General features: G+C 37.5%; 1 protein-coding gene across 1 annotated transcript; it reads left to right on the top strand.

The window, feature by feature from the left end:
* Window positions 1-499: 499 nt before the first annotated feature.
* On the top strand, window positions 500-14,340 carry C4H5orf46 (chromosome 4 C5orf46 homolog). Its single transcript, XM_003829062.5, has 4 exons — window positions 500-606; window positions 5,252-5,396; window positions 9,982-10,039; window positions 14,123-14,340. Exons 1-3 carry the CDS (start codon window positions 537-539, stop codon window positions 10,028-10,030), a joined length of 264 nt encoding a protein of 87 aa, XP_003829110.1. The 5' UTR covers window positions 500-536; the 3' UTR covers window positions 10,031-10,039; window positions 14,123-14,340.
* Window positions 14,341-24,880: the final 10,540 nt, after the last annotated feature.

Here is a 24,880-nt window from a genome sequence, read left to right as displayed (position 1 = left end):
GACCATTTGAACTGAGGAATACGTAGGAGTGATCCGAAGGGAGACAAGGAGGAGGGTATCTGAGGAAGAAGGAAGAGCAAGAGCAGAGGCATGGGGTGTGAAAGGGCATGCCCATGTGGGAACAAGGGATTGTCCCAGAGCATGAGGGAAGGCATAGAGTGTAAAGGGAGGGTGTAGGCTTGCCTTGCCAATCTGATTTGTTGCCTGCTGCTTGGCACTGACGAGCAATTCTACCTGATATCCCTTTAATTATCAATGCTGGCCTTGAAACTAGCCTCAAGAGATTCACTCCAGAACCCTTTATACATACAAATTTTAAAAATCAAGAGGGTTTTTCTTTCCCTATATGTAAAATGTTTGGTTTGAATGATAGGGTATGTCTCATTAGTACAGATCCAAAAGCAAGCTGTGCAGACATCTTGTGCAACAATCTAAATTCCAAAGCAGATGATGTCACCTATCTATGCCCTATAAATGGAGCATTGTTTCACATGTATCTGAACAATTTATCTGCACGAATACCCCGTGCTACCAGAATGGCTGTCTCAGTACTTCGCCTAACAGTTGTCCTGGGACTGCTTGTCTTAATCCTGACCTGCTATGCAGGTAAGTGCTTCTGATCACAGCCCATGAATTGTTCAGTAGTTAGCAGTGACTAGAGAAAGCTGATGGCACTGATTCAGAACATAAAAGAAAGAAGGGGTCTTTGGGCACTCCAGAAAGAGCACTGGCCTGGGAGACAAGAGGTGTATCTTCTAACACAAAGAAAGTAGAATTTTAATAAAAACCTAGCCTCTATTTTCAGTGGATGTATGAAGTTTGAAATTTTTTATGTGCTCTTATGATATAATGACACTATTCTAGTATAAATTCCATGGGAGCTGACTGGCATTTATTTTTTGATAATTATACCTAATAATGTTAATTGGTGAAGAATATGTACTCTGGAATAAAACTCCTAGACCTGGCTCTACCACTAACCAGAAATGTGACTTTAGGAATGCTATTCAATCTCTCTAGGCCTCACATATAAATGGGGACATTTAACTTTCTCGTAAAGTTATCATGAAAATTAAATAAAAGGAATGAAACAAATTGGAGGGGTACCTGATTGATAGTAAGCATGCAATAAATACTACCTGCTATTGTTGTCATGTATAATCTCATTTGGTTCTCATAGTAATCCAATGATGTAAACATGTACAGTTTTATCATTTTCCTTTTTGCAGGTTAATAAACAGGTTGCAGAGGGCAAGTTACTTGAACATACATACAGGTGAAAGTGGCATCTGGGAGTGAAACCTAGGTTCCCAGATTCTTTCTACTATTATCGAGCAACTATTTATTTCCCACCTTTTCCAAGCACATAGAAGCTCATGCTGTATGCTGCCTTCTCATTAATTTATTGTTTGTCTGCAAAAGTCTGTGAGCTCCATTCAGAATGATAGACCAGAAAACAGAGGGAGTGCAAACATTTAGTGACAGAATCCTTTGAATGTAACTTGGCTGAAGAACACACAGACAGACATTACAACAGAATTACTCTAGACATGGCCACGGATATTATTCAGTCCATTCTACTCCTAAAGAAATCACTACAGTGAAGTGAAAGGAGAGATTTGATACCAAGGGCAGTCACCACCCTGTCTCTTATAAACTCTGAAACTGGTTAAATCATTCACTGCTTTGAACCTCAGTTTCTTTATCTGTAAAACGGGATAAGTATCAACTTCACCAGGTCAAATGAATATGCTTTTATAATTACTTTGTAAACTATTAAAACTCTACAAATATCAGCAATACTGTTTATTAAGAACATTATATTCACATTCACTAAGAAACTCAACAAGGTAGTTACTGTAAATAAAGGCTATCCCATATAATACTTAAAAAAAGAAAATATTAAACTATTGACTTTGAAGATTGTTTCTAGGATATCAATCGTTTAATATTTTAATAGCATTTTTAAAATTTATATTATCTTCTAAAGCACTAGAGGAGAAAGTGAATTATAAATCATTTTGCTGCTATTATTATTAATAGTAACAATAAAACAGATAACATTTATTTATTCATTCTTTCATTTATTATTTATTTATATAAGGTAAGTTTATCTTGGGATTGGTACTATGATAAGTGGTATATATATGATATATGTATGTATATATAATATAGATATATGTATGTGTGTGTATATATATATATAATATATAAAATATCTTTCAATCCTGACAACATATGAGGAAACTGAGAGATGCAAAGTTAAGCACTGTGTGCAAGTTTACATGGCTAATTTTTTGTTAAAGGCAGGAATCAGACAGATCTATAAAACTCCAGAGCATGCAATCCATCACACTTTAATACCTCTCAATATATATGGGGTTCACAAGCTAAGGCCAAGATTTTGATTTCCACCCACTCCAATCCCAGGCTTCTTGCATCTTGAAAAGCCAGGTTTTAGTGTCATATTAAAATAACAAGTCAATAGAATTTATTTTGCAAGTAGCCAGATAGAAACACAGGAGAAAAAAATCTCATCTTTCATGCAAGAAATTACTGCTTTGCACTTGGCAAATGTCTTTACAGAACAATTGTTTGGAGGTTGTATTATACAATGTGAATAATGTGCTTTGTGGAGTTAAAAAAAAATTAGGTTCAAACCCTGGGTCAGCCACTTTCTAGATGAGTGATTTCAGGTGAGTCATTTAATTTTCCTGAGCATCTGTCTTCTCTGCTGTAACTGTGATACCACTGCTGAGCTGAATGACGATTAAGGCATGTGCTGAAAGCACTGATGCAGTACCTGCACGATAGGCACCTTACACATGAGTTCCGCTTCCGCCTCCTTCCCACAATAAAAACAAACCAATCCTTCTGAGCACCTGGGTTGCCCAGCACTTTATGTGAAGGTCATATCTATAGTTGTCTTTTTTTTTTTTACCTTGACTCTTAGCATAACTATGCACATAACAGTAGGCTCAGGCCAGGCACGATGGCTCACACCTGTGACCCCGGCACTTCAGGAGGCCGACGTGGGCAGATCACTCAAGCCCAGGAGTTCGAGACCAGCCTGGGCAACATGGCGAAACCCCATCTCTACACAAAATACAAGAATTAGCCAGCTGTGGTGGCATACGCCTGTCGTCCCTGCTACTCAGGAGGCTGAGGTGGGAGGACATCTTGAGCCCAGGACGTTGAGCCTGCAGTGAGCTGTAATCACTTCATAGCCCTCCAGCCTGGACGAGAGAGTGAAGCCCTGTTTCAAAAATAAAACATTAAAAAAGTAGGCTCAAAAATACTTTTTGAATGAAGGAACCAATAATTGGATATATGAATAGGTGATGATTAGTATATTGATTTTGGTTAAATGTCCCAAACTGGTGCTTCTATCAAATCTTTAATTTTGTCATAATAAACAATAAATGCTCATAGAATTGCCTGCCAATCTTTTTTACTAATAGTTTCCATTTTAGGATATAATATAGATGTAAAGTTTCTGACATAATTTGGCAGCCTCCACACAAAAGGTAGTTACATCTCCTTTATCCAAAGTCAGGGGTACACTGTCTAGAAGTTGGGACTTCTTGAGTTAAAACTTGTGCTGAGGTTACCAGATAAAATACAAGAAACACAGTTAGATTTGGATTTCTGATAAACAATGAATAATCTTTCAGCATCAGGGTGTCCTAATTATTGCATGGATCTTTCTTATAGTACCAGAAAAGCATTTGTTGTTTATCTGAAATTTAAATTTAACTAGGCATCCTGTATTTTTATTTACCCAGTCTGGTAACATTACTTGTCAGGATACAATACAATTAAAAAATAAAAGTCCCACTTTATCCTGTGACCAGGGCTCAGAGGGGCGACCACATGTAGCTACTGTCACTCTTCCATCTCTTCTCATCTCCTGGGAATAAAGACAATCAAGCAAAGTCAAAAAGCCCCTAAGGGACCTTGAATATAATCAACCTCACTCTGGATCCTTGGCCCTCATTCCAATGGGCCCTTAAGAATCTAGTGTAAGAGGCCTGCAGTTATCGTCCCAGCATTTTTCTTACTGTCTATGAGGTCTTCTGTAAGCCTCTTAATCTTTTCACTTTTCAGTTCAGTGAGCTAAAAAGTGCATACTCTCTAAGATGGCTCAGAGGATAAAATTACACAACATTTGTAAAATCACTATTTATGAAACTACTATGTGATATGCAAGGGAGAGAATTTCTTTGTCATCATTATTGTTATACTATTTTGAATCTTCTAAAAGAAGTGCAAATTGCATAACTTTTCCATCAAAGACTGTGCAGCTCATCATAGAGTACTTTAGAATCCAAATTTTAATGCCAAACTGACATGGGTTTGAATTGTATTTCTGCCACTTACTGTGTGACATTCAACCAGTTTCTAAACATCTCTCAAATTATATTACTTTACCTTTAAATTGGGATAATTGTTCCTACCTTGTAGAATTGCTATGAGGATAAAATAAGACAATCCATGTAGATCGTCATAGGCATGTATTCAACAAATGTTACCCATTGATATTTCATTTTTATTTATTTATTTTATTTCTTAGAGACAGGGTCTCACTTTGTCACCCAGGCTTGGAGTGCAGTGGAATGATCATGGCTCACTACAGCCCCTATCTTCTGGGCTCAAGAGATCCTCCTGCCTCAGCCTCCCAAGTAGCTGGGATTACAGGTGTGCACCATCACACCTGGCTACTTTTTACTTTTTGTAGAGATGGAAGTCTCACTATGTTACCCAGGCTGGTCTCAAACTCCTGGCCTCAAGCAATTCTCCCATCTCACCCTCCCAAAGTGCTGGGATTACAGGCATGAGCCACCTCACCCAGTTAATAATTTATCTTTAACGTTATTATTACCATGGACATGGAGATCATATGGAAAAACAGACATTCTGTATGTCAGTCCTGGCACTGGCACTTACTGGCTGCTTAACTCTGGGATAAGTACTTAGCCTCTGGGAACTTCGGTTTTCTCACTCACCAGGCGGTGCCAGTGTCTACCTAAGTATCAATATCAGTCGGTCTATTTGTTTGTTTTACAAATAAATGAGATAATGCATGTGAAGATTTTATCCAGACAGGCATTAAATGTTCGATGAATATAACCATATAAGGCTATGAAATTTGTGAGTGGGTCAGAAAGAATCCCAAGCGTTCCCCACACAGAAAGAATGATTCCTTCTTTGTTGCTGAGAATCACCTCTGAGATTCTGTTCTGTTTTTCAGACGACAAACCAGACAAGCCAGATGACAAGCCAGATGATTCGGGCAAAGACCCAAAGCCAGACTTCCCCAAATTCCTAAGCCTCCTGGGCACAGAGATCATTGAGAATGCAGTCGAGTTCATACTCCGCTCCATGTCCAGGAGCACGTAAGCACTGAGAAAAACGTTGCTTTTTGTCCAGTTCTCTGTTGATAATGACCACACAATGACCACATGGCATTAAAATATATGAGAAACAAAATTTGTGGCATAAGTAAATGTGTTATTTTTCATTGAAAAATGTTGCCTACTTAAAATATATTTTGCATCTGAATCAATTGCCCTGAGCTTTTTGGGGGAAAGCACAATCCCATCAAGTGGTTCCATACAGGATTTTTTTTTTTTTTTTAATCTCAGGAGCAAATAGGGAGGAGGAAGAACACTAGACTAAGGAACAAAAAGCCAAGTTCTGATCCTAACTCAGTTGCTATTTTACTAGGCGGTCTTGAACAAGGCCCTCCCACTCTGAAGGCCTCTATTTGCTCATATTTTAACTGTGAAGTTAAAATAATAGATGGTCCGCCCCTTGTAAGCACTGTGATTATGTGATGAAGGTAAGAGGTAGTGATACGTTCGTTAGTGATGGGTGTGAGGAGTCCTGCCTATATTTTCTAGCTTGAGTAGCTCAAGAAGGTTAGCAGAGACAGTAGATAACCTCTCTTTAAAGACAATCTAGAGAACCTCTCAACATGAGTGTTGGTTTTCATCATGAGAGACTGCCTTCGGGCAGATCACCAATCCCAGAGTCTTCCCAATGTTCTCAGCCTGCTTCCAAGCCTGTGTCTAATTCCCAATACATATTATTTTTGCCTACATAGTTCTGATTTGACACTACTACTTCACTGTATGCTTTATTCTCCCCATATTAATCTCCCAAATTTCAGTTCTCCAAGATGAAATTCACTCTTCCGAATTTCCAGGTGCTTTCAATTTCCACTGCTCTAAGCCTCTGCTCTCTAATTTTCTCCCATATAGGTCCTTAAGCAGAGTTTGACTAGGTGTGGTATACCCACCTGATACAGAATCCCTTGGGGGAATTTATTTTTAAAAATGCAGATTTCTGCATCCCATTTTGCATCTTTCTGGGGACAAGGCCATGGATATGGTTTTCAACAAGCTTTTCAGGTAATTCTGATATACAGAAATTTTCAAAAGCCATGCCTTGATCAGATGTTCTGGGTTGCATGGATGGGCCTTAAAGATCCACAAAGCCTTTACATTTTTATTAATATTTTGTGTCAGTGTGATTGATTGATTGATTGATTGATTTTTGCATTTTCCCGGGGAAAATGTTCATGACTTCTATTAGATTTTCAAAGGGGTCTTTAACCAATAGCAGATTAAGAACCACTTCCATGTAGGAGTAATCAGGGGTTTTGTAAACTCTGATCTGCTTAAAGGGATAGATTGTCATCTGATTGGGCAGTGTTCTACAGGCAATCCTTCTCCACAAATTCTTAAAACTCACAGGTGTTTTTTTTAATTGTTACATTTCCTATTGTGGTTGCTTTTGCAACTGTTATTTTTCCAAGACTTAATGTAAACAAGAAGGAAAGTCATAGGCCAACAATAGGAGCACCACACATTACATTCAAATTAAAGATTAGACTCCAGTTGAATTAGTATTGTTACATTCACACAGCAAGGCAAGGAGTTAGAACACTAATAGTTATTTTCATTCCTTCCCTACGGAATTTTCCAAGTATAAAATAGGACATTTTTCTCTGTGTTACCCTTAAGAGTCGATTCTCCGATATGCTAAAGAATTGCTGTCCACTCTAGGCTCAGAAATGGCCCTTCATCTACTGGTTTCCCTTTCCCTCATTACATTCTGAATAAATGGCCTTCTTTCTGTTGCTAGAAATTATTACCATCTCAGGCTGTCTTCCCTTGCTCTCCCTCCTTCCTAAAATACTCTCCTTTTCTCATGACTAGTTCTTGATCTTGCAGCTAATCTAAAAGTCACTTCCTCAGAAACTATTCTATGACCATTCTTGTTAATACTGTCTTCTTCCATTCCCACTGCCTGTTATTCTCTATCACTTTACCTTGTTACAGTGTCATAATATTTGTTACCATCCAAAATGACTTATTTATTTTTAATCAAGTAGCTAAGTGAAAGTAGAGACCAGATCACCTGACTGGTTGCAAGAGCACAGTACCTGGCATATAGTGTCAGGCACTTGAATTAATTATTTAAGGAAAGATATCTTGCAGATCAGACCTAAAGCCCATCTATCTCAATTTGACTGAGAAATCCTGAAGGATCTTTCCTCAAAGACACAGCAATATCTGCTCAAGAGATAAATCTGCGGGTGGTAGAGCCAGGACCTAAGACACACCCATAACTCCCTGTTCAAGGGAAGACCATAAGCAAAATAGGGGGTGGAGGATAGGAGGAGACATCAGAAAGTCTTGCTAAGCATTTAACATGTACAAAGCAGGGACACAGATTGTGAAGGAAAAGTCTAGGCTCTTAATCCCTTCTCCTCAAATAATTTGCAGTGTTTATGGTAAAATTATTTAAGCCAATGCACAATGCAATAACTAAAAATGCCTAGCAAGATAAATGTCAGCCAAAGATCACAGGCAGTTTCCAGCAAAAGGAGTTCTCAATGGGTCCAGTGTGCTTAGGGAAGTGTCTATGGCAAAAGCAAGATGTAATTTGGGCCTTGAATGACTGAACAAGATTTGATTTGGAAGAGAGAATGAGAGGAATAACAATGATTCATAAAGGTGGGAATTTTACTTTATTTACTCCAATATGTCTGATGCCTAAGTGGTGTGTCAGATGCATAGTAAATGCTAGAGACATGCTTTTGGGACAATGAATAGACTGGATTATTCTCTCCATTTGCTTTTGAATCAGCTTGGAGCTACCTAGACTGCATTTTGCTCATCATTTTTCTGAAAAATATACATATTCTTAACTCCTCTCACCCTTTGAGAGCCCTTAATTCCAGGGAATATTTTCCCCTCTGGGTTCCATGATGTATTTTCCTGGTTCTCTCTCTACCACTAGCCATTCTTTCTCATTCTTTTTATTTGACTTTTCTTCATGCACCTGCCCTCCAAATGTCATTGTTCCTCAGAATTCCAAACGTGCTTGGTTCTTCACATTGCAGTTTACACATTGGGAACACTGCCTATAATCTAATGAGTTTCAAATTCACATTTCTGTTGCAATTTTTTCCTGAGCTCCAGATGGAATAACTGATTGCTTGCTACAAAATTCCATCGTTTTTCTACCACTATTTCAAATTCCACTGGTCTAAACCCAAGCCCATCATCTCACTCAAAACCTTCCTCCATATCTCATTAAGTCACGTCATCATCCACCCAGAATCCAGAAATCTAAGGATCTTTTCAAATCCTTCCTGCTCATCACCACCTTCATCGAATTGCTGAATATTCTACCCTATATACCTTCCTCAGGTATATGTATATGCACCCTATATACATTTCTCTTCCTCAGCTCCACTGACTAGTTGGTCAAGTTGAGTCCTTTATCATCTCTTTCCCAAGTTCCTTTTGTTGGATTTCTAATAAGTTCTACTTTTCTCTGTCTCTCTTTTTATTGGATTTCTAATAAGTTCCACCTTCTGTCTCATCAATTCATCTTCTACCTACTACCAGAACTTCATATCAAAAAAATTTAAATTTGGTCATATCACTGCCATGCTTGAAAGTTTTTCATGAATTTCCATTGCCTCCAAAATTCAAGCAAATGCATTAGGCTGATGTCAAATGTCCTTCTCTGATGCCAGTGTATCTTTCAGTCACATTTCTCACCTCTGCAACCTGAAGCCCCAATGACTAATGAGTTTCGTTTTAAAGCAGGTCATGTTTGTATAAACCCCCAATATCTGTGCATGTGATTTTTCCATCTGCTGAAAATGCCTAGCCCCAAAGCCAAAACCCTACTCTGTTCACTTGGCAAGTCTAATCATTTTCTAAAGCCCAATTCAAAAACAAACTCTGTAAAAAAGTCATAGACACTTAACATCAGAAATTTCAGTTTTTCATATTCAGGGATTTCATAATCCTTTGCAGAAATCTTCATAACAACTTTTATCCCCACATTGTATTAAATTACTTGTATCTGAGTTGTCTGTTTTCTCCACTAGACTGCAATTCACAAACCATATTTTAGTTATCTTTTACGATCTCAGCAGATACCCTGGTACCCAGTCCTTAAGCCATAGGGCATAATGTTTCTAGCATTTAGTAATGACTCTGGAGAGCCAAATTTTTAAATTTTTTTTTGCAACTTACCAGCCATGTGCTTTGGACAGGTTGTTTAATCTTTAAGCTTCAAAGGTTTTCTCACACATAAAAAGAGATAATAAAGATGCATTCAACAAATATTTATTAATTTCTACTATTTGCCACGCACTGTTCTAAGTGCTGGGGTTATATTACTGGAAAAATATACCAAAATATACGACTTTATGGAGTTTATGTGTGAATAGATACCTAACTAATGGGTTTGTTGGCAGGTGCAAAAAGATAATTATGCATAAATTACTTGCCCACTATGAACTATGTAGAAATTTTAGGTCTTATTTCTTTCTGACATAGAAAAATCTAGAGAAGAACAGTGTGGCTCAAACATTATACAGCACCTTAGTGATCATTCTAACACTCCTGTTCAGTCTCAATTGTAATTCTTATTTTCTCTTTTTTTCTCAAGAGGATTTATGGAATTTGATGATAATGAAGGAAAACATTCATCAAAGTGACATCCTCAGGTGATTTTTCACTTAAAATTTACAACTGAAATAACAGTGTATTGGACAAAGGAAAAAGAGTCTGTCCAGTTTTATTTAATAATTTTGGTTACCCATGTCTACCTACAAGCAGAAAAAGTACATTTAAAAAAAATTCTTACTGTAGTTTTTAAAAATTAATTGTAAATGAATGTATTTTTATCATGTACAAGTTTCTAATAATAAAATTTTCTTAAGAGAGGAGGTAGAGCTGCGAGATGAAGTGAATAAGGATGGCAAGTTTGGAGACCTGGTTCCTGTCACAAATCTGCTAGGAACTTGCTTTGTACAAGTTCAGCCTGTGAAATGAGGGGCGAGCACGCACTAGCAATCTAAGGACCCACGTAATCATGCAGTTAGTTACTCATAAGAAGAGTGAAATTTGCTGAACCTAATTCAAAGAGAAAGGATAACAAACTTTCTATCTCACGCAGTTAGATATATGGGCAAACAATATAGTTTGAGTGCTCAGAAATACTTGCTTTTTCCCTACTCGGGTCTCTCCTGAAAATGCATATTGAAATACGAAAACAAAAGTGTTAGATCTGGAAAAGTAGTAATATTAGTAGCTGGTATGAACTGTGTTCTTACTCTGTTTTAGACATTAAGCTAAGTGATTAATGACTAAGTGCTTGTAGTATTTAATTCATAATCACTATGCAAAATAGATATTATTATTCTTAAATTTTATAAATAAGGAAATGAAGGCTCAGGGAGGTTTGCTAATGTGGCTATATTGATAAAGGATGAAGACAGAATCTGAATTTAAGCAGCCTGATTCCAAGGCCTGTGCTGTATCTCTAAGCCATAGTGCTACTGGAAACAGAGCAGAATAGTATAGGAGAAGGCAGTGGAGAATGATGATTAAGCTAAGTAATCTAAGTCATACCTCAAGATGTTCATAGAAATACAACACCATCCCTTTGCTTAGTTGAGTTACTTTATCTGCATATTCAGGAAGCATGGCCTTTCCCAACTTCTGTTTGTGATCTGGTCTGGAAATGCTCCTTTTCCCCATTGGCTCCATTTCATAACCTGGGTGTGATTAATGTAAGTTCAGAAAGCTACTTTCATATTCCCCTGGAACCTAGCCCACCCTTTCCCATGTGCTTCTAAGGATGAGAATCAGGCTTGGGCATTGAAATCAAAACATGCCCAACCCGGACACTCCTGACTCTTACCCTAAGGCCAATTAAGCTTTTAAACTCAGTCACTTATGTTTGTATGTCTTCATTCCCATCTTCTCAGAGAACAGCCTGCCTCTTGCAGGTGTCCTAATACTTTGCCTTCATTCCGGCTTCTGGTACACACCTATAATTTTTGGTACCCACACCCCAAATCCTTGGAGTACATCCTACAGGTCTGGTCTATGATGTAGTCTAATAGGCAAGGCCACATGGAGGAGCAGAAAGAACAGAAGACATAGACAAGATGTAAATTCAACTTCTAAATCAGCCACTTAATGGTTATGTAACCGTGGTCAGGCCACTTTACCTGCCTGAGCCCCACTTTTCTCCTTATGAATTTTTAAAATATAGGGAATCTTAATGCCTTAAATTTTTTAACTGCACATGAAAAACTTGGAATTGATGCATGAACCAACCTAAGATGCCCTGATGAGCAGGGAGGAATGGCTCAATCTAGGGTTGTAATATAAAAAACATTAAACTAGGGAGAAGGAAGCAACTAAGGGAGAGACTAATTTTTGTATTCTTAGTAGAGACAGGGTTTCACCATGCTGCCCAGGCTGGTGTTGAACTCCTGGCCTCAAGTGATCTAAGTGATCTGCCCACCTCAGCCTCCTAAACTGTTCCGATTATAGGCATGAGACATGGCATGCAGCCAGAATTTCCTAAATTAAGATAGGTAGTTGGATAGATAGATCTTATGTTTCTCTTATTAACATTGATTTTTTTTTTTTTTTTTTGAGACAGAGTCTCACTCTGTCACCCAGGTTGGAGTGCAGTGGTGCCATCTCGGCTCACTGCAACCTCTGCCTCCTGGGTTCAAGTGATTCTCCTGACTCAGCCTCCCGAGTAGCTGGGACTACAGGTGCGCATCACCACACCCGGCTAATTTTTGTATTTTCTTTTAGTAGAAATGAGGTTTCACCATGTTGGCCATGATGGTCTTGAACTCCTGACAGTGATTCACCCCCCTTTGGCCTCCCAAAATGCTGGAATTACAGGTGTGAGCCACCATTCCCGGCCGATCCCTCTTTTTTTTTTTTTTTTTTACACATTTCTTTAATGCTTCTTTAATCCATGCCTACTATATCAATCAGCCAATGCTACTAAAATGAATAACTAGCTGGCTGTTGAGAAGTTTATGGACTCAGCAATCACATAGCTCTGTGTATCTCATAACTGTGGAAGGAAATGATAAAGTTATGTGTAAAGGGGCCTTGGGAATGCCTTGGAAAAGATAAGAAGGAATATCTGGAGGAAGGGATAAGCATTATGAATGCTCTACAAATAAGGTGAACTCTGAGAGAAGAGATTCTACACACAACCTGATATGATGAGTAGAGAGAGGTACAGTATTTGGAAAAATATCCAATAACTGAATACCTGGTTCATCTGAGAACCTCTCAGCCTCTACTGAACAACATTGGCATGATTTTTACTGGCCTTAATATTTTCAATAAAATTAAAATTTTAACTCCATTTGTCCTGCATTGTTTAAAACCATATGAATTCAAGTCATCTTTTTTTGTGTCTTAAGTCATTTGATATTTTAAGTATAAATTTTCTTTCCTGCTTAAAAACAAATTTGGACGAACCTCACTAGATTACTAAAATTATCAAAAGAGGTAATGGATAGAAAGTCACTTTATGAATTCTTAATTTTTATACAAGTGTTTTGGATTAAGGCAAAATCTACTATAGGACACACTAGACTTTTATGCTTAGACTTGCTCAGTCAGAACTTCCTAGGGAGGGATCTAGGAATAAGTAAGTCAGACAGGAAATTCCAGTGCACCCGATAAGCAAAATTGCCCATGGCCACAATGTCACTTGATTACGTTTTCATGAAGTCTTATGGAAAATTTTTCTTTTAGAAATCAGGCAAAAAAAAAAAATATATATATATATATGCCTTCCCTAAAGTCAGATTCCTCTTTTCTGCTTATAAGATTTATGTGACGGCTGGGCATAGTGCCTCATGCCATTACAGGTGCCTACCAAATCCCAGCGCTTTGGGAGGCTGAGCGGGCAGATCACCTGAGGTCGGGAGGTGGAAACCAGCCTGACCAACATGGAGAAACACTGTCTCTACTAAAAATACAAAATTAGCCAGGCATGGTGGCACATGCCAGTAATCCCAGCTACTCATGAGGCTGAGGCAGGAGAATCGCTTGAACCCGGGAGGCAGAGGTTGTGGTAAACCAAGATCAAGCCACTGCACTCCAGCCAGGGCAACAAGAGCGAAACTGTGGCTCGTAATCCCAGCACTTCGGGAGGCTGAGGCAGGCAAATCATGAGGTCAGGAGATCGAGACCATTCTGGCTAAAACTGTGAAACCCTGTCTCTACTAAAAATACAAAAAATTAGCCAGGTGTGGTAGCGGGTGCCTGTAGTCCCAGCTACTCGGGAGGCTGAGGCAGAAGAATCGCTTGAACCTGGGAGGCAGAAGCTGCAGTGAGCCATGATCACAGCCACTGCACTCCAGCCTGGGCGACAGAGAGAGACTCTGTCTCAAAAAAAAAAAAAAAAAAAAAAAAAGATTTATGTGACTTAGTTTTTTTCTTTTTCATCACCTATCTATCCAGAAACTCAGTGAAACTGGTGACTCAACTTATCCTTAGGAGTTTATTCAATGTACAGTCTCCCTTCATTCTTGTTTCTGATTCTTTCTTTATATACTTTGTATTTTTCCTTTTGTTGTTGTTGCTCATTTCCTCAAGTATGTATTATAGTTGATTTTATTATGAAACCTCTTCTATTTTAAAGTGCAGAAGCATAAAAATTTTAAGGGAAAGGTTAAAAGTTATTTGGTTTATTTAACGTCTTAAACCCGCTCTACTTGGTAATTGTTTTCCTCTCTTTGGCTTGTGTTTCAAAGGACACACCCATGTGGCTCCTGGACAATCCAAGAGCAGCCAAATCCTGCTTTTCCAGTTTGGCTTCACAAGTCCTCCAGGACAGAGCCCTCAAAGCAACTCCCAGTGAGTTCTCAGGATTCAGGCTCTGGCTTCAACTAAACAGAACTCATTTTGAACACCCTGACTGCATTTTTGCTTTTAGAAAGTTAGAATAAATGTGGTGCTTTGGGATCACATAGTTGATGGAGAAGATTTGTGTTGCTATTAGTAATTTTTTCTGGCCATGTTTAAAGTTTTAATGATGCAAATATATATCTCTTGGTGAATACTTATATATTTATATATTCAACAGGATAACCAAAGAATGGTTCAAAATAAGAGGACTAAAGCCCAGATAATGTAGCAAGTTCGAATTCACAGAGCCAATAAGTGACAGAAAGAGGATTAAAACCTGACCTCAAAACAAGCTCTCAACTCCTAAAAATGTATGCAATTTCAGAGTTAAAAGTTTTACACATCTTTTTTAGAAAGTATTTTAAAACTATCTGAGCCCACTCTCCTATGCTAGTAAACTTAAAAACTGACCTTTTTAAAATTAATGAAATCATTGCCTTCCCACAGAGTCACTATTTTTCTCATAGAATAGCAGTGTCAGGGATGGAAGAGTCATTGAAATATTTAGTTGCAGCCCTTTCGTGCCACCACCTTATTACACAGAGGTGGATCCTCTGCAGCCATGGCTATGGTTCTTGCCCACTTACCAGAAGTAAAATGTGACATAGCAGAGCTAGAAATACAGTAATCTCCCAGAATTGTTTAATGTGGACAGTAAGACAAGACTGAAATCTTATTGTAGAGCAAGATGCCAGTTAAAGCAGTGCTCTAATCTAGAATAAAGTTTCTATGTGCTTCTACTGAGTTCTCAAAAGCTATCTTGGGTTTTGTCCTTCCCAAACACATAAACTCTGAAAGTAACTCAAATGTATGTTTAATAAATCTTTTGTTTGTTTGTCTGTCTTCCTGTTTTTACGTAGCCAGAAGAGGTGTGCATGCAGCACAAAGAATTTTAATAATACAGGTAGATAAATCAAGAGTAAATTCCTACTAAATGTTGAAAAATGCATGTTACTTTCTACAATAAATTCAGACAACTCACACTCTGCATTTTCTAGGGATTGTGTCAATTTCAAATATCACATCCCACTTAACTAAATTACCTAGAATGTCTATTATATTCAGTATCTGGCACACAAACTGCTTCTCCCCCATCAAATGTGGCTGCAAAATCTCTTTTCCAATATTGACTCACTGATTTGTGCCTAGATAACATATTTACTACAACTATATTAATTAATACACTACTTATATGTGAGAAACACACTCTACCAGAACTTTCCTGCCTTTCTCTTCACCTGTCTATTGTACATTTTGAAATCACTTTTTCATGTTGAGGGTTGGGAAAGTGCCATATCAATACAGGATTTGGTAAATTCCTAACGGGTCGCTGACAAAGATCTCCAACGATCTATAGAGATTTTGAAGATTTCCCAACTGCTTTACAATGTGTGTTTCCTCTTCCTCCCCTTCATTGCCTTCTTCCCCTACCCTCCAATAAGACCCATGTCTTCAGCCAACAGGTACACCTGTTCTTAAAGATCAAGAATCTCTTTCATCTGCATAGAATTTTTCTTTTGGGACTTTCCCAGTATCATCTCCTTGTAATCTCATAACTGCAATGTGATTGAAGTGAATTAGGGAGGTATTGTTTTCTGCATATGACAGGTGAAGAAACTGAGGCTCAGGAGGCTGATTGGTATCATGCCTAAGATACCAAAATTGGTAGAGGCTACATGGGAGCTCCAACCAGGTGTGTCTAACTCCCAGCAGAGAATTCCTCTGTGACATGCTGAGGACACAATCTACATCATCACTATTCTGTCCCAAATCCCAAACTTTCTATCATGACTCAAGTACTTGAGGGAATTTACGCTTGGCTTTTTACAGAAATGCTGAGTAGATAGAGTAATTCTATTTAAATAAAATTCAATTCAGATTAATTCCTTCTGCCATTTCCCATCTCATTTGAAACAAACACTTCATTTAAAAATTTCTTTACAATGGTGGCAAAGATCCTACCTGAGTTATTCACTTCCCTTCCTTTCTCCTACTCATTAGCTTTCTCTTTTCACTCTAGCCATATTGGGATCCTTGTCAGTCTTTAAATAGTCCAAGTATGTTCTTTTTATGGGGCCTTAAATTTCCTCTTCCCTGTGCCTAAATTGCTCTTTCACGAGGTGGCCACATGGCTTGCTCCTTCATTTCTTAGGGTCTTGTACTAAATATCACCTTCTCAGTGAAGCCTTCATTGATCATTTTATTTAAAACTGCATCTTCTGCCCTAATACGTCTATATTCTTTGGCTGCTTAATTTTTCCTCCTATGGATATATATTTTTTAATATATGTCTTTTAACACAATGTTAAAACTTTATTTATTTCATTCCTTTTTCTGCCTACCTTCATTAAAATGTAATCTCCACGAGGCAAGAATTTGGCCTTTTTTGTTCAATGTTTCTGGTGCAATCATGAGCAATTAGAACAGTGTCTAGCAGAGAGCAGCTGTTCTGTAAATGTTTCTTGTATTTTGCAAAAAGTGAAGAAATTTAAATGATAAAGCTTCTACCCAAGGGCAAGATAGTAAGGGTACACAGTTGAATATCTCATGATTTTTGCTTTCAAGTGGCTCACAGTTTTGATGCAGAAGATATGCGTGCATAACCAACTAAACATACTCAACACGGTGCAGCATAACAGAGGCATGGACATGGGAACATGGGAACCAGCACAAAGAACCATTCATGCTCCCTCAGAAATCCGGAAAGATTTCTCTGATGTAATAATATTTGATCCATGACTTGATGAATGATAAAGGATTTGAAGACATGGAGAAGGAAGGGCATTTCAACCACAGAAGAAAGCTTAAACCAAAACTCAGACTATGGCAATGCTTGACATTCAAGGATAGCCTTATAATCCTTCAAACTTACCTACCTTTCTTAAGAAACAGATTTCATTAGGATACCTTCCATGCTTGGTCCTGCATAAATGTTACCTCATTGAATCCTCATACTTAGTACAAAATTTAGATATGATTATTCCCTTTTGAAATGATGCAATTGAGAATCTGACGAGATCACCCAGTTGAGTAACGCTGGAGCCAAACTCGAACAAAAGTCTGTGTGACTGATTTCCTTTTGTATCTATTTTGAGAGTGAGAGGAATTACTTTCTTTTTAAGAAAATTAATTTTATGTTCTGGGATACATGTGCAGGACATGCAGGTTTGTTACATAGATAAACGTGTGCCATGGTGGTTTGCTGTATCTATCAACCCATTACCTAGGTGAGAGGAATTACTTTTTAATGTGTACTAATTGACAAAATGTTTTCTTCAAAATTTAGATCCAAAAATTATTAAAGTGGCATATGTTACCATGTGAGAGGGAAAAATGAGGGGAATATGGAAATGTGTATATACTTCTAAAAGTTAACAATCTCCCACACTAATCCCATTATTCCCAAACCAGCCATATCAGCAACCAATATTGATGCTGTTGTCCCTGCCTGTTCAAACATATCCAAACATATTCACATGTAGAGTGGGGTTTGGGTGAGTGCTTTACTCTGCAGCTTGACTGTCACTGAATAATTTCTCATGGCATTTAGTTTAGGTAAACAGATAGAAATCTTTAAAAAGCTATTCAATATCTCATTATTTCCCTATTGATAGACTTTCATATCATTTCTATTTTTTCAGCTTTTCAAAGGATTCTGCAATAAACAAGCTTATATGTATAAGCACATGCACTAATATTTATATATATTTTTATTTAATGTTTTTATAAAAGGTTTTCAAAAATTGAATTGCAAGATCAAAGGGCATTTTAAAAAATGCTAATGGACATTGTGAAAAAGCCTTCAAAATGTAGCCACTCCCTTATTGGCCCAAATGGACACTTTATGGACTCACAGCATATAAGTAATTTTCTAAACTTATAACTGATGTACAAAAACTGCATGCATTTAAAGTATACACTTGAATTTAAACATATGCATATACTCCCAAAACCACACAATTTAAATACTGAACAATCTTGGAGCTCACAAATAAATGGGAGATACAAATAATCATCAGATAATCCTACATAAACCTATAATTACATTTTGAGAGACTTGCTTGGGAAGGAAGGAAGATGGTTCTCTTGGAAGCTGTCACAAATGTGTATCAACTGGGTGAAGGAAGGTTCCTAAGGAAGGGAGACATGTGCTGAGATCTCAAAAGAGAAATAATAAAGTGGTTGAATAGGACAAAATTCATAAGGCAATGAAGGAGAAGAGGCATTTATAGTTGAGTGAATGGCATTTGCAAAAGCCCTGTGCTAGGTATACTGTTCTCTAGCCATGAAGAAACGTCAAGGTGGCTGGAAAGCAAATAAGAAGGAAGAAAGTAAGTCTTACAGGACCTCATAGGTTATGGTCAGGATTTTATTCTTAAATCCAAGAACAATGGAAAGCCACCAAAGGGTTTTGAGCATTGGAACACATATGATCATTGTTGCATTTTAAAAATATCAGTTGGCTGTTGTGCAGGCTAGACAGAGGGGTCCAGAGTAAAGCAAGAAGCCAGCCAAAAGCTCTTGAGCAAGGGAGGGTCAATGCAGACAGAACCATGTGGAAGGATTCAAGAGAATATTAAGACATTAGGTTGACAGGACATGGTGATTAGTTCAATATGACGTGTCAGGGAGAGGGAAGTATCAGGAATGACTCGTAGGAGTCTGACTAATGCAAGTGGATGTGGTTGCATATGCAGTGTTGCCACTCAGGTATATGGAGAACATTGGATACAAATTTCCCAAGGCTTTTCTGGGCTCTTAGGATAAATACAGGGCCATGACCATGACACCTAATGCATGGTTTGACCTTGGCTTGTGTCCCTGTGCTCCTGCTGCCACCTGTGCACTGAAACACAGGTGATGTTTCAGTTCTTTGAAGAAGCCAAGTTCTCCTTATCCTCAGGATATTCATGCACTTAGTACCTTCCACACGGAATATTATTTGGTTAAGATGGGTTCTTCCAACCTCAAGTCCCAACTTGGCATGTCCATAGAAATGACCTAAAATAAACAGGAAATCTCTTGTCACTGTGACCTTTCTTAGGATCCTATTCTTTTCCTTTATTGTTATTATCATAACTTATAATTATCCTTTTACCCATGTTTATTTGTGTGGTTTCTATCTCTCCCTTTACACTGTGAAATCTATGGAGATATGGGTCATGACAATTTATTACTGTATGCTTCCTGTCCAGCAAAGATCCTGCAACCAATATTCAATAATTATTTGCTGAATCGAAAATATATGGAGGAAACAATGAATGACCAATAGCTATCACTGTTATTATGGTCATTGTCAGTATGAGAAAACAAGTTCTCATTTGATAATGAGAGAGTTAAGGACAGAACAAAGAATGCACCATTTAACAATGCTTGAAATGAAGTCAGAGGTAGTTACTAGAAAGGGGGAGCATCGGGTAGCTGCCATTTAGTTGTGAATCCCCAGTGAAAAATTTAATGCAATAGAAGGTGCTGATATTTCTTATTGTCTACCTTGCATATATACACAAATGTTTTCCTTGATTTTGCTAATAACCTATGAGCGCCCTCTGCTGTCTTTAATCTGCCTCAATAGCCTGCGAGCTCTTCATCTGGTTGCTTTCTAAAATAAAAAATAATGTAGCAAATAAATTGTACGTACCTGTCTGGTTGTACTGCCTATCTTAGACATGAAACTAAGAAATCATATAATTCATACCTTGCATGGCCCCTCCAGCACATAATAAAAAGGGATTTACAGCTAGCTCAGGGAGAACAATCATACCCTAGGCATTGTCTTGGGTCCCTAATCCCATCTTTGGAAATGGCACTTCTCCGACCTCAGTCACCTGAGATACCAACTGTTCTTCCCCATTGAAATGTGTGACTAGTTATCAAAATTTCAGACACCATGTAATTCTGGACCTTGCATTTCCACTTTCAAGGTTTTTCTGAAGACATAAAGACAAAAATGTATGCAAAATATGCATGCTCACTATAGCACTTTTTATAATAACAAAAAATATAATTAGATATTAGAAACAATATAATATACATTATATAAATTAAATTAATATTCACATAGATAACAATTTAAATAAGGCATATGTCATTCATATGTGCAATGTATCATTCATGTATGTTTGTAAATATTTAGAAAATGTCTTGAAAAAAGCACATCAATGTGAACAGTGGTTTCCTCTAATTTGTGGAATTTATGGATGAAGAGAATGAAAGTTACATATATGCATATATGTAACTACAGTTATACATAATTATAGTTGTATATATTATAATTATATATAACATGTTAATTATATTCCATATGATTATATGATAATTATATGTATATATTTCTATATTCTGATGATCTTTAAAATAATTTTTAAACTTTTTAAGATAACTATAAATTCACATGAAGTTTTAAGAAATCATACAGAGCAATCCAGCATATTTTCTACCAAGTTTCCTCCAATGGTAGTATCTTGCAAAACTATGCTGCTACATCAAAACCGGTATGCTGACATTGATACAGGTAAAACACAGAACATTTCTGTCCTCATAAGGATCTCTCATACAGCTCTTATATAACACACTCACTTCCTTCCTGCCCCCATCGTCTCCTTAACCCCTGGAAATTACAAATTTGTTCTTTATTTCTATAATTTTGTCATTTTGAGAATGTTACATAAATAAAAGTATACAAAATTTAACCTTTGGGGTTTGACATTTTTTCACTCAGCATAATTCTCTAAGGATGCATCCAAGTTACTGTGTATATAAATAGTTTGTTCTTTTTTGTTGAATAGTATTTCCTTACAAAGATGTCCAAAATTTATCCATTCATCCACTGAAGAACAACTGTGTTGTTTCCAGTTTTTGGCTACTAAAATAAAATTGTTATAACCATTTGTGTACAGGTTTTTGCATAAATATAAGTTTTTGTTTCTCTGGGATAAATGCCCAAGAGTACAATTGCTGGGTTTTATGGTAGTTGCATGTTTAGTTTTTTAACAAAATGTCAAACTATTTTACCAGAGTAGCTGTACTGTTTCACTTTCACACCAGCAATGTGTGAGTGATCCAGCTTCTCTACATCCTCACCAGCATTTGGTGTTGTCACTTTTATGATAATGTTTATCATCAGTTTCTGCCTGCCTTCCCAAACATAATTTGTCCCCAGATTCCTTCTTAATCCCTCTGTTTGATACACCCCTGGAAAAAAAACCTTCCAACCCAGTAAACTGTCAGATTACTGCTATTACTTAGAGTACAATGGCAGAGAACTTTATCCCCAATCTTTTCCATTTAATACCTTAGTGAAGACATAGAGAGGCATCCTTCTCAAATATGCAAAACACTGGGAGAGAGAGAGCAATGAATGGCTTAATAATTATGACTAGTGGAACAAAACAAAGGGTCCAACCCAATCAGATACAACTTAACAGAAACAATCCCATTTATTCAACAGAACCAACACCGACTATCTTCAGGCTCTGTGCGATGGGCTGAGGATACAGACATGTACATTAGAGTCACTAACCATTTAACTTCACAGTCTAGAAAAGAGACTTTGAAATAAGTATGAAAACAAATACGTTTAAACTTATATTATTAATGTGTCTATTGATTTAACATAGTGTCTGACTCTTTTTTTTTCAATCAGCATTAAAAAACTATGGATGAATTTGAAGTTGGGGAATAATTCCTGTATTTTAGGAAGTCTCCTTCTGTGTATGGCTGATGGATTAGAAGGGGACCTTTGGGAATACAAAAGACACTTGAGAGATTAACACAGTAGTTTGAAGGGAAATGACAAGATCTGCAGCTGGGAACAGTGGCTCATGCCTCTAATTCCAGCACTCTGGGAAGCTGAGGCAGGAGGATCGCTTGTGCCCAGGAGTTCAAGACTAGCCTGGGCAACATGGTATCTAAAAAAATACAAAAAAACATTAGTCAGGCATGATGGTATGTGCCTATAGTCCTAGCTACTCAGGAGGCTGAGGTGGGAAGATCACCTGAACCCAGGAGGTCCAGGCTGCAGTGAGCTGTGATGGCACTATAGAACTTCAAAAAAAGAAAAGAAAGAAAGAAAGAAAGAGAGAGAGAGAGAAAGAAAGAAAGAAAGAAAGAAAGAAAGAAAGAAAGAAAGAAAGAAAGAAAGAAAGAAAGAAAAAAGTTTTAGGAACAGTACCAGTGGTGATCATGAAAAATGTGTGCAATAGTTGTGAAAAGGGTTGATAAGGCTTGCTTACCAATCAGAAAGGAGGCTGATGACAGAGAGTACTTAGGATTATTCCCAAGTTTCTGTCTCAGGCAACCACGAAAATGTCTGTGCTGTAAACTGAATAGCAAATTAGAACATAGGAGTGGGTTTTGAAAGAGAGACAATGAGTTCAGGTAAAAATGTTTGAGTTGAACCTAAAAAAGAGCATCCCTTGGAGGTGTCTTATAGGTAACTAAATCTCTTCTTTAAAAAAAAAAAAAAGGTATAGATTGTAGCCATAGATTTTAGAGTTCCTAACATAAAGATTATATTGGCATCCATGGTAGTACATAAGATTCTCCAATAAAGGTTATACACAGAGTAAAAATAGAAGAGGAATCAAGTTTAGCATCTTTGGAGGTATCAACTTTCAAGGGAAGTCAAAAATAATAAGGGCCATTTAAAGAAACTGAAAAATAGTGGTCAAATAGCAGAAAACTAAGGTAGTAGGAAAGATGGCATGTAATTCAATAGAAAAGAAAATTGCAAGTACGAGAGGCATCTAAGGTGACAATTACTTTGAAGCCATCAAGTAATGTGGTCAATTACATTAATCATATTTGGCACTGCTCTTTCCTACAGGATAATTATACATCCCCTTCCTAAAGAAGTCAAACATGGTCAAATGACTTGCTCTGGCCAATTAAACATGATTGGAAGTCTTATACTTCACTTTTAAGAAGAAGCTTTAAGAGTTAGCTCATTGTTCACCAAGTTCTCTTTCCCTGTAAACATAAGCAAAATGCACAAGAGAGACTATTCCATCAGCTCCTGTATAGAATTCATAAAACATTGATCATAGCTACAGCCAACCAAAGATGGCCACATACTGTGAGGAACAAGTGACACACTGTGCACGTAAGCCACTGAGATTTGGGATTACTTATTACTGCAGCTGGGCAACCTAATCTATCATTATAGGCATAGATAAAATAAGGAAATAAAGTAGGAAATTTCACAGAGTGAAAGCTATTTTAGTTGCCAAAAAATGGAAGTCAAGCAACGGAAGGAAATTAAGATAATATCCCTAGAGATAACATTTAACATCATCTTAGTCAGAAACCAATTAAGAAACAGAAACTACTCAAAGTACTTACAACAGAAGGAATGTAATGCAAAGAATTGATTGAATAGACATTAGAAGAGCTAAAAGTCAACTAGGTGATGGTAAGGCACCCAGAAACTGACAACAGGAGGAAACCACTAACTTCAGCTGGAGAGAAAAAGAAAGGAGGTGGTGTAACCAGAGCCCAGAGGCTGGACTCACCCAGCAAAAGCTGGGACCAAGGCAGGCCTATCTAGCAGGACCTGGAGCTCAGACGTGGTACAGTCATTTCCAGAGACTTCTCCCTAATACAGAGCCAGAAAGGGTCATACAATAATTTTCCTCTTTTCCTACTTCCTATCTACTGCCTGCGCCTCCCAGGGGCAGAACCTAGCCCAAATGTCAGCTGATTTGGGAACCTGAGAAATGCAAGCTGCAGCAATCAGTATCATGTTTCCAGTCCTGCCTCAACACACAGCAGAGCAGAGCAGAACAGGGGAAGTGGAGGAAATGGACCTGACAGCAAACAGTCCAAAGACTGACACAGGCCAGGTCTGAAGGCCGATGGTGGCAGACATTCTAGGTAGGAAGAAACTTGATTTTTCATTAAGGTGTAAGAGTGTTAGAGGGAAAAGGATTTAGTTATCTGTTCAGTGTGGCTGGAGTAGAGCGCATGTGAAGAAAGGAATGTAGATAAGAAGACTAGACGTGTAACCAAAAGCCAGATCATGAACAGCCTTGCATGCCATGCTCAGAAGCTTGAAATCTACTCTATAGGCCGTCATGATATTACCAGAATAATTCCTTGGAAAGATAATTCTGTCATCACTGTAGATGACAGAGTAGAGGAAAGAAAAGATAGTTCATCACTCATTTGCCTAAGGATGATGTAGTAAAGGCCTAACTTGGTGGAAGGATTGGTGAAAGCTATTGAGTGGCCATAGCTTAACTACAAACTTAACAAAAACTAGCATTCTAGTGAAACAGAAGCCAAACCAATGAAGTTAGTAAGATGCTAGTCTTATCAGACAATATTTTGAAAATTATTTTTTCATTTTTTAAATGTAAAAATTTATTTAGGATGGGGGATAGGAAAGTGAAGGGTCTGAAAACACCGTGAGATAAAACATTTGGGAAAAATAGAGATGTTTAACTTAGAGATAAGGAAAGGAGAAGGAATGATTATGTCTTACTTAAGATTCCAGGTTTTCTTTATAAAAACAGGCTCTCTCGAGTTTATGAACCAAGGGAAAACTAATCTGGATATGTCCTTCTGAATAGAGTCCCCAGAAATAAAAATAGGACGACTGAAAA

Source organism: Pan paniscus, chromosome 4 (assembly GCF_029289425.2).
Source record: "Pan paniscus chromosome 4, NHGRI_mPanPan1-v2.0_pri, whole genome shotgun sequence".
NCBI classification, from domain to species: Eukaryota; Metazoa; Chordata; class Mammalia; order Primates; family Hominidae; genus Pan; species Pan paniscus.
The sequence above is the reverse complement of the archived record's forward strand: the minus strand, read 5'-3'. Positions and strand labels throughout refer to the sequence as shown.